At 39.8% G+C, this 12,821-nt stretch overlaps 1 protein-coding gene across 1 annotated transcript in view; it reads right to left on the bottom strand.

The window, feature by feature from the left end:
* Positions 1-12,821, bottom strand: part of MPPED1 (metallophosphoesterase domain containing 1) — a 49,759-nt gene that overhangs the window by 1,903 nt on the left and 35,035 nt on the right. Inside the window, exons 4-5 of the mRNA XM_009879703.1 lie at positions 7,420-7,535; positions 2,677-2,790 (exon numbers count right to left, since the gene is read on the bottom strand). Of these exons, the coding sequence (XP_009878005.1) occupies positions 2,677-2,790; positions 7,420-7,535 (230 nt within the window). The remainder of the gene's footprint in view (positions 1-2,676; positions 2,791-7,419; positions 7,536-12,821) is intronic.

Below are 12,821 nucleotides of genomic sequence, written 5' to 3'. Positions count from 1 at the left end.
AAAAAACTTTTCATGAATGACTAGGAAAAAACATAAGCTTGATTACCCAAAAACTAAAAGCTTAATGTTGGAAACTTGCATTGAAATAGTAAGATCGATCTGAAGAAATGCATTCACAATAAGAAATACATGATTTTGGGGAATTCACCTGGTAGGAAGCCTTTGTACTCAGATTCAATCTCACCATTAATATTAACGTTGTTAATAGTGAAACATATTAATTGCTACAGACACTGAGTTCTGGCTATTGAAATCCTAGGTACCCACGATTCTATACTTTTTCCGAGTGCAATTTCATGTTTTATAGAAGCATTGTTAGTTGCAGAATTTACAAACAAAGAAACAGTAGCCAAATTGCTTTCTTTTTTGTTCCTTAAAATACGCTGAATAATGCAGGGCCTCCTGGACTCCCCATGGAAAAACCACACTCTAATTAGGAACTAGGGAGGGAAGAAAACTCTGTCAGGTTCCTGTCACAGACATTTCTTTAAATCATTTGCTGTTTGCCACAGAACAATCGTTCTGTGTAAAACACAAACTGCACGGACGACAGTCAGCGTTGCTGCTGGGACTTTCTGTCTCCTCGGCTACACGTTTGGAGAGAACAGAATCAGCTTGCTAAGACGTTCCTTTTGCTGGAAGATTCCTAACGCTACAGTTTTCACTACTACCCTACTGCCAACAGGTTCCTCGGCCATGACCTCAGCCAAGTACTGGCTTCATACGGGCAAACTGGGATTTCAGCCAGAGTCCCTGCCATGCTCCTTATCACTTCCATGGGTCGATCAGCAGCAAGCCCCCGCGTAGAAGTATTTTTTGGCAGAGACAGCAGTGCAGAGGGGGAATAGGGAAGAAACATCTCTTCTAAGCATTTCTTCCTCCCGGATGTTCAGTAAATGACTGCTGCAGCTGTAGCTATGCTCAGTCAGGGGAAGAACTCATCTGTTCAAATCATGCATTCTCTCTACAAAGAGCGGCTTCGTTTGCACAGGCTGTCTGCAATGGGAATTCTCCTCTGCAGAGATTTAGCATCCCACTGCAAAACAGGCTACGCAGTTCCCCATTTGTTTTCTCTAAATTATGATAGTTAACAAGGAGAGTGCCTTGTTTCTGTGTTCTGATACCTACTGTGCCAACTGTATTAATTCACAAGATTTACCATTCTGTGGAGGTGCCATTCTTTTCCCTTGGGAGCCAAAGCTGGGCTTGGTCTTAGCAGATGTGATTTTGTTTACCTGCCTGAAGCTTCATGGCTTGCTAAGTGTTTGCTTATATTCCCTGCAACCCACTTGGCTTACGATTTCTGAAAAGACAATGAGTTTGAACTGTATTCACTAGCTCTCTTGCAAAAAATCTCAAAGAGTGCTCTAATAGCAAAGGTTTAGGAAAAAATAATGCCTATGCACCATTTGCTTCCTCTGTGATGTAACAGCATCTTGGACATTAATTAGGCATTAACAGGTCAATGCAGATGAGACACATGAGGAGAATGGACTTAATCCCTGAGCTGTAAAATAATGATCTGAATGTCTCCTCCATCAATTTTACACCAGCACACCTCTCACCAATGTCACTCCTAAATTAGCATGGTGAAAGTGATCAGCAGCAAGTCAGAGCGGGATTCCTTGGGAAGGGTAATAGTTCTTCACAAAACCAGAAGTATCTGAATGCCAACTACTCCAGTTTTTCTGTTTGTTCATTTCTACGCTGGTGAGACCCACAGGTATCCTTCGAAGGCGGGAGCGGTCCCAAAAGCAGAAAACTGGCAGTTGTGGAGCACCTTTTTCTGCCAGTAAGTTAACATTGCCAAGAACTAAGCAGCTGATAGTACATGCTTACATGCCAATGGTACACTTCTGCACACCCAGTGGCTTCTTTTGGTAGGGGCACTGCTTGAAGTCCTGCTGCCATAATATGTGAACAGGACAGACTTCTCTATAGCAGACAGCATCTACCTTTCCCTTTGCTTGGAGATGAACTCCTACTGTCACTGACTTCAGTAGAGCATATTTGTCACTACGTACTGACTTATGTGAAGGGAACTAATTTTTTTCCAGTTAAAAAACAACTAGTCAGGAGAACCGCTTTGTTTTGTCTGAGTACAAAATGTTTCCCCCACCAAAGCAAGTAAATACATGAATAAGTATATTGGAACTTCTACACAAGTCAGTGGTGACATCCCTCTTGATTTTAACTGCATATACACACTGATGGGAAGAGACAACCTTTATTGTACAGTCTTGAAGATTAAGCCTTAGAAGCAACCTCCAAAGCATTCTTACCTGTTTTACAAACACAGAAACTGAGACAGACAGAGCTTACATGAATTATCTTGAGTCACAGAGATTCAGCAGAGGAAAATACAATCCATCAATCCTAATATTTAGTCACTTTCTGTAACTACTGGACTCATGTTCTTATTTTAAAATTCACCGTAATCCTCTCTGTGAAGGAGGCATCACCCTGTTTTATAGATGCAGAAACTGAAAAAGAAGCTGAAGTATAAATATTGAAATGTAGGTATTCGCCAATTTCACCTCTATATATGTAGCTAAATAAATATCTGAATTCCAGAAGTGCTTCAGTTCAGACATTCAAGTTTGAAAATGCTAGTTCAACCAGACAACTTCTGTGTTTGTGGTTTTTAAATACATACAGAAAGAAATGTGTTCTGACCTTCATGGATATGTCCAAAAACATGAAGCCTTGGCTGTATTCGTCTCTGGACTGTGTTCAGCAGCTCAACACATCCTACCCGTTGCATTTTCTTAGGAACCCAGTCTAGAAAACCTTTGGAAAAGAAAGAAAAGCTTTAAAAGAAGACAAGCTATCTGCAAAGCTGTACTGCTACAGTACTTCTAAGATTTCATGTCTTGTGGCTTTTCATAAGCGGCCATAGCAGAATTGACATGGAAAAAACAGTGTTTGCCTTGGTAAGTAGAAGAGGAAGGAAAAATACTTGGGGAAAACCATAAAAGCTCATCCAAAGAAAAGGGACTATGATAACTCTTGCCAGTTGTTTTTCAAGGAAAAAAACATCACTGCAGTTAAAGCATTTTTGCACTGCTGTTAAAGGGAAAACTCAATGCTTTATCCGTTCTTCTTCCTTTAAGAGAGTGAGGTATAAAGAGCAGTATGTCTTAAGAATCTAAATCAACATTCAACTATTTAAATCTAGTCCTGGGATCTAGTTTTTAAAATTGAACACTTCAATGGGAAGCTGTGTTGCTAATAATAAAACTATATTGTTACCACATTGAATCTTACAGTAGCGGAACTCAGGTGAGGAACCACAGCACACCTAAAAACAACATCCTCAAGTAAAACTGGTTTAAGCGCTTCATGATAAAGCAAACCCCACTAGCCTGAATCTATGGAACTCAGACAGAAAGAGAAACTCGGCCCTTCTGCAGTAGATGTTTTTAAGTGCTACATTTCCTTGCACAAAAGCAAGATAAAAATGCATTTTTTATGAACACAGACAAAAATGTACACCAAGTTGCTTATATGTCTAAAAACATACTGCAGGGGGATGCTTACTGCCAACTGAAGTCTCGTGTTTCCTTCAAAGTAGTAGTATAAGAAGGATGTTGTTGTATTAGAGGGTTTGCAATAACCAATCTTGTTTTCCTTCTATTGTTCTGCCATTTTCATCAGGCTCAAATTTGGAAACCTAAAAGATATAATAATTCTGTTTTTCTTTAATTGTTCTGGTACTTTCCCTATGTGCCTGTCATAGCTTTGTATCTCTGACTTAGACTGCTGCAGTATCATGAACATATTGTGCCTTTTGAGAAAACAGTTGTAAGCCAGAGAGGTACAGAGTCTGGACCTAGTTTTCATACGTTTACTTTTGAGGTCCACTCAAGCATGGCTAAATAGCAGTTAACCAACTGGCGTAAAAGACCAGAACTGTGGTATTGGAGCTCTTGGAAAAGCTCTCAGATTTCCTAGGGCTTCAGGGTAGGTTCACACACTGAAAAATACCTTTTTGGATGCCACTGCTCGAAAACTGGGCTGAGTATGCTGTAGGGTTTTATGAAAAATAGTAAAAATTTGCCCTTGGATCACGGTTACTCAGAAAGCTAAGTCCAATTTTCAGAAATGAGTTGGGAATGCAACATCCCAAGTGCCAAAAAGAGGAAATTCTGATAATGGCCACAGACTCCTAATTTATTCAGACACTTCTGAAGATGCTGCTTGGCTCCTGTCGGGGGGATGTACAAAGACAAAGCCCTGTTGAATTACAGAGAGAGCAGAGCAATGCTGAGTTCTGGTAACTGATTTTACCAGTCACTCTTGGTATTCAATGCGGGTCAAAAACCACTGTAGGAAACAGTAAGTATTTAAGATGTCAAAGTGTGGCCAGCAACTTCTCTGGAATCCAGTCATGCTTTTTTTCAGAGCAAACGTTTTATAACCATAGCTTTTGTTACTTCAATGATTTGAAACGGTTAATTGTCAAAATGTCTGTGGTGAACATAAAGCCAAAAGTATTTCCACTTCAAAAACTTCACAAACAAAAATCCATAAAATTAACTTCTCCATTAAATTAAGCATTATTTATGTTGAACATGTTTTTGTTTACATGCATTATCACCCTTCTGAAGCTTTCCCATATGTTTGCAGCTTATTATGTACACCTGACTACACAAACTAAGAATAATTGATTACACCTAGCTAACAATTAGAGTTCATCTTAGGGTTTTTTTAATGTTTGGTTACTTGAAACAGGTTCCTGCAGCTGTCAGGAAAGTATAAATCTTTGTCATAGACAATCAAGCAGACAGCTACAAATGAAGACTTAAAGGTGAAATTAAATTAAAAACAAACAAAGAAAAGAACAGCGAACTTTTTGAAGAGAAATAAAAGAATCATCAAGGCAGATCTTTAGGAATCAGGGAAAGACTTAAAAAGTTATACTATATGTAGGCTATTAAATATATGGAATATCATTATGAATTATAAATAGGTTACTAATAAAATGGTCAGTAATAGCTGTTTTAACCTTTTTTTCTCATCCTGTGTGAACCTCCTGTGTATCCCTGCCCTGGTTTCATCCCAAAGCACTGCTCTAAAACAGAAAAAAATAATTCCTCAGAATTTTGTTACATTCCTGACTTAGAAACACAAAGTCCATTAACTCTTAATGGTGCTTCTGCATTTAAATCATGCAGGCAATTTAAAATCGATCTAATAATGTAGTATTAATTAGCTTAGGAGGATGCACACTCTTTTGAAGCGAGGGAATGAGAAAGCAGCACAGAAAATGGATGATGGACAGAATTTAGGCAGTCATGCCGGAGAAAAAAGAGAAATCTGCAAGAGCACTGATTGCTATTTATGATCATTAGGAACAGCTCTAGTGATGCTGTCCAAGATCAGAACAACAGTAATCAGCTTTCTGGTTAAAATAATTGCCTGGGAGGGTCAAGGAGGATCCTGTCTTCCAAAATGTCTGTGGACAGAGCTACACAATAAGGAGGTTCTGTAAATTAGGCAGAGTGCTCATTTCTTTCGAATTGTCGTGTATTTGTTGCCACGGGTGTCAGGGAGACCAACAGCTGATGCCCTCAGGCAGAGGGTTCTGTGACTGAGCCATCTATTAATGCATCAATAAGAAAAAGACAAAGAAACAGGAACTTTAAAAAAAGAAAATCCCTGGAAGACGGTAGGAGTTCAAAAATTGGAAAAAAAAAAGAAAGAGGACAAATACTGAGACATGGAGATGGGGGGAATCCATATTACCCCACTACAGTCAGTGGAGATGAGTGGCTCTTCCTCTGAATTACTACAATTATTAAATTACCTTTTAATTACTAAATTTACTATTAAATTCATTATTTAAGCATGTCTGTTGAGTGCCAGCTCTGCAGTGCTCACCAGAGGTTCCCCTCTCTCTGCTGACCTCAGAGGCTGCCTGGAGAAGCCCGGTGGCTAAACTAGCCAGGCGGCTGAAACTGAGTGGTGCGAACCCCTCTCTACACCTTCCGACACTGGATTTCAAGTGCTAGATACAGGGATATTCTTTGGATCAGCTGAAGGTTGGATTTCTTTACAGTTGGTCAGCTGGTTTTAAAAACGGCTTTAAAAGTACTGAAAAAGTTTCTGAAAGAGTTTTAAATATGACTTATAACTAACACTATATCAAAGACTTAGTGTCATGCCTCGGATCCTAACAGTGATTATCCCCAGTACTAACCATGTGGAGCTGATATCTCAAGGTCTAAACAATTAATTTCTACCATCCACTTTTAGGATACAGGTCCATATTAAAATCAGTCTATGGCATGGCATGAGACTCCACTTAGGTGAAGTACCAAAACACACGTCCTTACTGTGAGAAACTGTGCTCACAAAGAAGCCCTTTCCCCCAGGATTAGCGACCAGTGGAATGCAAACATGTCTTTCTAAAGAAAACAACAAAACACAAACCCTTTAGATACTTCCTCCTCCAGGTTCTGAAAGAAGAGAAGAAAGGGTGGGAGACAAGAGGGTTTTAGCTTCAGGAAATTGGGGAATCTAAAGGTTTAAAGAAACCAACTGCCTCCATTTCACACAAAGCACTCCTCCGCAGGAAGACTCAGTAGAACACTTAAATACATGCTTCACTTTCGCATCCATTTATTAAATTGGTGAGAGTTAAACACATAGTTACATTAAATATAGCTTCCTGTATGTTAAATACGTTGAAAAACATGTTAAAAGCCTTAAGCCTTGAGTGAATCTGGACAAGTTTCTGTGATTATATTATTTCCGTAACACAGATAATTTCACTATTATCTAGGAACACAAGAAATCTCTCCTGGCTTTTATATCACCTATATTAGTATTTATAAAACACAAATGCAAAACTATTTCTTGTTGGTCTGTTAGTGTTGCCACATATTGTATTAAAAATAGGCAGTTCACCCACGCTATCCAAAGAACAAGCAAACAATGGCAGCATTTGGGTTTGTGAGGCAGGAGATGCACCAAGTCAGCACGATGAGGAAAAATACAGGCTGGGTACTTGTCGGTGGGGGAATGCTACTGCAAATGAGAGAGAAAGACAGCACTAAAAAAATAGGATCCCAATCCTGCATTTCTTTTCAAGCAGGCTCCATGCTTTAAATCTACTAATTTCACCAGTGGCAGAGTGTACATATACATAGGAAAACTAGACTTTGCTTATTTATAAAGCTCATTAAGGCTTTACGTGGTAAGGCTTTATTTTTTAAGCCATTATTTAATTCCCTACCATTGAACACAGGTAATCATGAAACATAAAACTGAGCTGAAGTTCCAGTGCTGCTGAAATCAGTACAGATGTTACTTTTGACTTTTGTAAGTTAGGATTGCAATCTTTGTCTGAGGAGAGTCATCAGTTACCATATAATCATCTGAAACACACAGCTACGAGTACTAGTATTTTCTTACCGAGAGGTGGTCCATGTGTTATAAGAATATCTATTCCATCTGGAATAAGGTTCCATTTCTCTAAAAGTGCTTGGCCTCGTGGAAGATTAAAGCCCCAGCCATAAAACCAAGGTTGCCTGCCAAGAGAGGAGGAGAATGTCTTCAGTGCTACTTCCATGTACTGGTTATCTAATTAAAATACGGAGACTGACTCTCTACTGGCATGGAATTTGGAGACACAAATAGCATTAATTTTCTTCTTTCTGTGCATAGTAAAACCTTCTTTCCATACAGTAGTGTTATTTAACTTGTGTGGCAAATCAGTGCAGTCCTTACCACTTTCAGTAAGCAGCATACAGTAAAATATTCACAGTATTCCTCCAACTACGTGAAAAGTAACTTTTAAGAGACCTGGATACCAAGATCTCCATGTGTGGACCAGCATGCTGGACTCCCACAACATCTAGAAGATACCTTGGTATGGATATATGTTTCACATTGGCTCCCATCACGTTTGGCCCTTAGCCTGTGACCAGCTGGGCAAGGACAGACCCTAGCACGACGACAGATCCCACTCCTAAGTTGGAGACATCATCTATGCTGGTTTGTTTCCCTAACTGGAAATATCCCATTAGAACAAGAATACTGCTTCTTTTGTCACGTGTAATTTTCTTCTGTCCTCTGGTGTGTTGACTAGCTTTTAAGTAAGACTTTCCATATTCAAGATGTCTGATCAGACAGGCATTTACATTTTTTAAAACATATTTATGGAGCAGCTCATCATGGAGCCGTGGGACTGTAATACTGCCAGTCAGAACACAATTTACCCGTATCTTGCTGTCCCATTGATTAAAAAACTGTATTTCACAGCAATTATATCACAGTGGTAAATTATATCTTGCTGACTATGCTCTAAGTCATAAAATTGATGGGTTAGTTTTAGGTTGGAATTTTTTTATAATTTTTTGACTGACGTGTTCTGGCCATATACATATTTGGAGAACAGCAAATAGGCCGCTATGATTTAATAAGGTTTATGATAATTGCAGCCTTAGTGTTTATAAATACATACACATCAACCAGAGTTCCCTTTGAGATGTTACTTTGTTGAGGAAAGCTTTACACTCCCTCACCACATCAAAAGACAGAAAGAATTCTTTCAAACAAATTCTCTGAACTCCACTTTCCATCATGTATGGCAAAGACAAAAGAAAATGCCCATAAACCTATTATTCATCCTCTTCCATTACTGATGCTTGACTAACATTTCAAAAATTAGCATGTCTGCAATCTTCACGATGATATATTTCCCACTTTTCCTTTTGGAATGCTGTAAAGCACATGTCTATTGAAAACAGCTTAAAAAATAGAGCTTGCTAAAATATAAAGGGATGTGGCTTACCCGAGGGAAGGAAAGAAAATTCTGCTACAAGGAAAGGAAGAAGGGGGCTTTGCAGAATGCTTCCTGCCTTTCTTCCACAGAGAAAAAAAGCCTCAACTTTTCTAGACAGATGACTGAAAGGCTTTCTGTGTCGATGGCTAAGAGCTCATTTCCTAGCTCTTCATCATGCAGCACCCTGGATAACCAGGGTCTGGATAAACAGGTGTCCCAGGGGAAAAAAAAAAAGGTGAAACTTTGTACATCTGCCACTGGGACCAGAAATACATCCCAGTCTCCAGAAGCTGTGATGAGGGAAGCGAGGAAGGTGTGTGAAGACGAGATGCTAACAGCAGTAGCAATGAAGCGGCAATCTTTTCCTGAGTTGGTTTGCTCAGACCAGGGCGGTTGGCTGAGAAAAAGACATATCCCTGTATCAGGGATACGAAATCCTGCTTTTCTGGTTACCTGTTTATCTCCGAGCAGCCTTTCCTCATAGGAAGAACAGCACCTGGATCACAGGTACATGACTTCTCACCTTCCTCCTGCTGGGGTGGTAACTCACGATCTAGTTACTGGCTTATTTTGCGGTAAGCTACCAGTGATGTTCCTGTATAATGCTGTCATGCAGAACCAAACCACAGGCTGTGGAGTTTGACCAGCCTGTCTTTATGTTCAGCTCACCATTGACAGAATGGGAGTATTTTTATCTCACAGGAATGCGCTGAAAATATATGAACTGAAGTCTGCAAGGTGCTCAGATACTACAGATGTGGGAGGCTTTATAAAAATACACAGAGGTTAGGCATTTTCTAAACTCTCATTGCATCCCTGCCTTGGGACTGTGTTCTACACCTTGTACACGCCAAGTATCATTCTTCACCAAGATGAAAATATTCAACTGTTTGGCAAATTGTCTTTAGGCCCAGGGCAAGTTTTCCAGGAGCAAGACCTCACCGACAGAAAACATTCGCAATGGCAAACAGGAGGCAAACTAAGTATAGGCACAGTAAATCCCACTTTTAAAGCCACTGACAGATTCAGTGAATACAGGCTACACGTTGCTCGCCCTGTGCTGCTGTGCGTGGACAGGATTGTCCCCAGGTTCCCGGTGGGAAGTGAGGTGAGGCGCCGTCCGCACCCTGCAGGTATGCCACGCACAGCAGAATGGGCTGTGGCCACTCCACACCCCGAGACAGAAACCAAGGGGAAAGATCAATATTTGCCCAAGAAGAAAAGGACAAAAACCTATGGAATAATTATTTTAAGGATACACTGAGAAGCATTTATAAAGACAAATAAACGTGACTGTCACCGGTCTCGCCAACAGTCAGCTTAATCCTGCCGAAATCCAAATGACCACGAGTGGCATACGCAGCTGTGAGAGTCTCTGCCTGCCTCTACCAGGGCTAGCCTGTACATCGCCACTTCTTAAAAAGCCCGTTTCCCCTTATGAATAGGCATGATCTGCTTATTAAGACAAGCAGCACTTTTCCCCCATCCCTCCCTCCCTCCCTCCCTCCCTCCCCGCCTGCCTCCTTTGTGGTGACTGCAGCGTGTAGCCGCCTGAGCGCAGGGCTGGTAAGTTATGCATGCTGGAGCTGTTCTTTTGTGAAGGGGAGATGTTACAACTTGTGTGATTTGCCATTATGCTGTCTTTTGTGACAATCCTGAGATCGAAGAAATGTCTGGAATATTTCTGGCAAAAAAAAATAATAAATCTGAAGTCCAAGAAAGGATTCAGTGGAGGATGTTGGTGCGCTTCACATCCGAGAGAAGAAAGACAAATCATACACTTCAGTGCCCCCACCCCCAAAGCAAAACCATCTTTATACGCACACGGGGATTTTACAAATCCCCAAGTCCCTTGTTCTGAAAATTTATTGCAAAACAGCCATCAAAGTTTCTGAGTAGGGGAAAAAAAAATCTTCTCTAATACCCACTAACAAGTCTGTGACCTGGATATCGTGCAAACACAACTTTGCCCAAAATTTCCATTATGATGGAACATGAAAGCAAAGTTAGTCTTCGTATCAAGCACCAAATTTCTGGATCCCCAGTTACTGCTTGCTCAGGAGAAGAGTAATTTTTTATAAATTACTTTTCAATAATGTTTTGCATTTTACAAAGAAAACACTGCCATGTATGTTCTATAAGAGAAAAATCTGCTGTTCTCAAAAAAAACCCAAGAAAAATGTATTTGGCAATTAAAGACATACATCATGAACGTATTTCACCTCTGAAGAAGAAGCGCTCATGTGTAGAAATATACTTCGATTTAGGTCTTATCTTCTTAAAGCAAACAGTTTGAGCGTCTCCACATACTACTGAAATTCTTAACAGTATCATTATTACAATAAGAATAATGATTGTCTACATATAAGACTCTAGGGGGAAAATACATCAGAAGTGAATTTGTTTACAGCACAATTAACCTTATGTTAAAAACATATGAACAAGTTTTGCAGGTCAAATAATCTACCATACAAAAAGGGCTGAATTATCAGAATTTGTGCGAGCAATCGGATGTTGCTTTATGTACTGAATTTCTATCTTTCTGTTCTAAAGTAACCATTGGAATAATTTTCTTACAGAATGATAGTTGCTATGACAACCATAGCAAATTTTCCTTTTCTGAAACAGATGTCTCATTTAGTTGAAAATTAGAATGTGAAAAACCCATGGGAAAAATTAATTCAAACTTTAACAGAACACTGACTACAATGTAATCTCTTATAGGTTAACCCCTTAACATCTTTCTGCACTCTTATAGTAACCTTCTCATAAATTCTAATTAAACCAGTTTAACCTCCTAGGAATGACCTTCTCAGATATCATTAGTGCTTTAGTTGTCTTTGAAAGGAGCATTTCTGCTATGATAATAACAGAAAAAAGTCATACTAAAAAAAAAAGTGGTCAAACACATTACTGCCTTAATTATTTATTAGTTTTTCTTCTTCTATTCAGCTACTACTGGAAAGAGCTACCACGTAGTCCAAGAATTCTTTTGTCATTTAAATGGGGAATAACTTAGTTTTACATGTGATTTACTGTAAAGGGCGGTGACGCACTACACAGATTTGACCTGCAATTTACGTGAAAATAGAAGGTTTTCAATTTTCAAACCACTGGTACCCGTCTCAATCTGCTCAGCCGACGTACAAAAAGGGGACACAAAAAAAGGATACTTGACTGGGGAAAACTATGATTGTGCACGGATTTTTCTACTATGAGCAATGAGAGAGTGAAATCTAATTCTCCATTACCTTGATTTGATTTAAATGTTTTGATTTAAAGAACGGATTCCCTCCTCTTTGTACACTTACGAGCTCCAGGGGACCCTCCCCAGTACTTGGTCACCGGCTACAGATGAACATGGCAAGCAACCAGTGGGTGGTCAAAGCAATATTCCCACCTCAGCACTGCCCGTAGTGCTTGTGGGGTGTCAGCTACCACAAGAACTTCAGAACTGCAAGATTTACTGCATCAGCTGCATCTAGGTTGTCCAGTTGAGTAAGACATATCCAGCCACCAGCAAGCACCCAAATACTCTCTTTGACTTCAAGGGAAAACTGCCTTGCATAGTCCAACACCCGCGGAGAGCCATGGACAGTAACTGACTGAATAGCCATTAGCGTATCAAAGGGGCTGGTGGACAGCATCTTGCAAACACCTTAGTAGCAAAAGATACAGAAATAAATCCCAAGGCACAGATCATTGTACCTCCTCCCTTCTAATTTTCCTACAGGAATCTTTTCTGCAGCTGAAAGGCAAGTTCTCTCACTAGAATTCTTTTGCTCACAAAATAAATTTCAAAGGTTCACAAACACATGTAACTTGCTCCAGTCTTTCCTCCACAACAGTTGTCATTCTTCTCCAACAGGAAAATAAACAGATATTGCCTGGTGACTGTAAAGAAGCTCAGTGGGAAAAGACTGAACCAAATCAGTCATCTCATTTCTGCTCTCCTTCATGACAATTGTAGAGCTGCATATATTCAATGTTTAGAAGACTGGACTATGCATGCTAAAAGTCATACTGGTAA

The sequence above is a fragment of the Charadrius vociferus genome, unplaced genomic scaffold, assembly GCF_000708025.1.
Source record: "Charadrius vociferus isolate BGI_N301 unplaced genomic scaffold, ASM70802v2 scaffold90, whole genome shotgun sequence".
Lineage (NCBI taxonomy): Eukaryota > Metazoa > Chordata > Aves > Charadriiformes > Charadriidae > Charadrius > Charadrius vociferus.
This window is presented reverse-complemented; position numbering and strand designations above follow the sequence as displayed.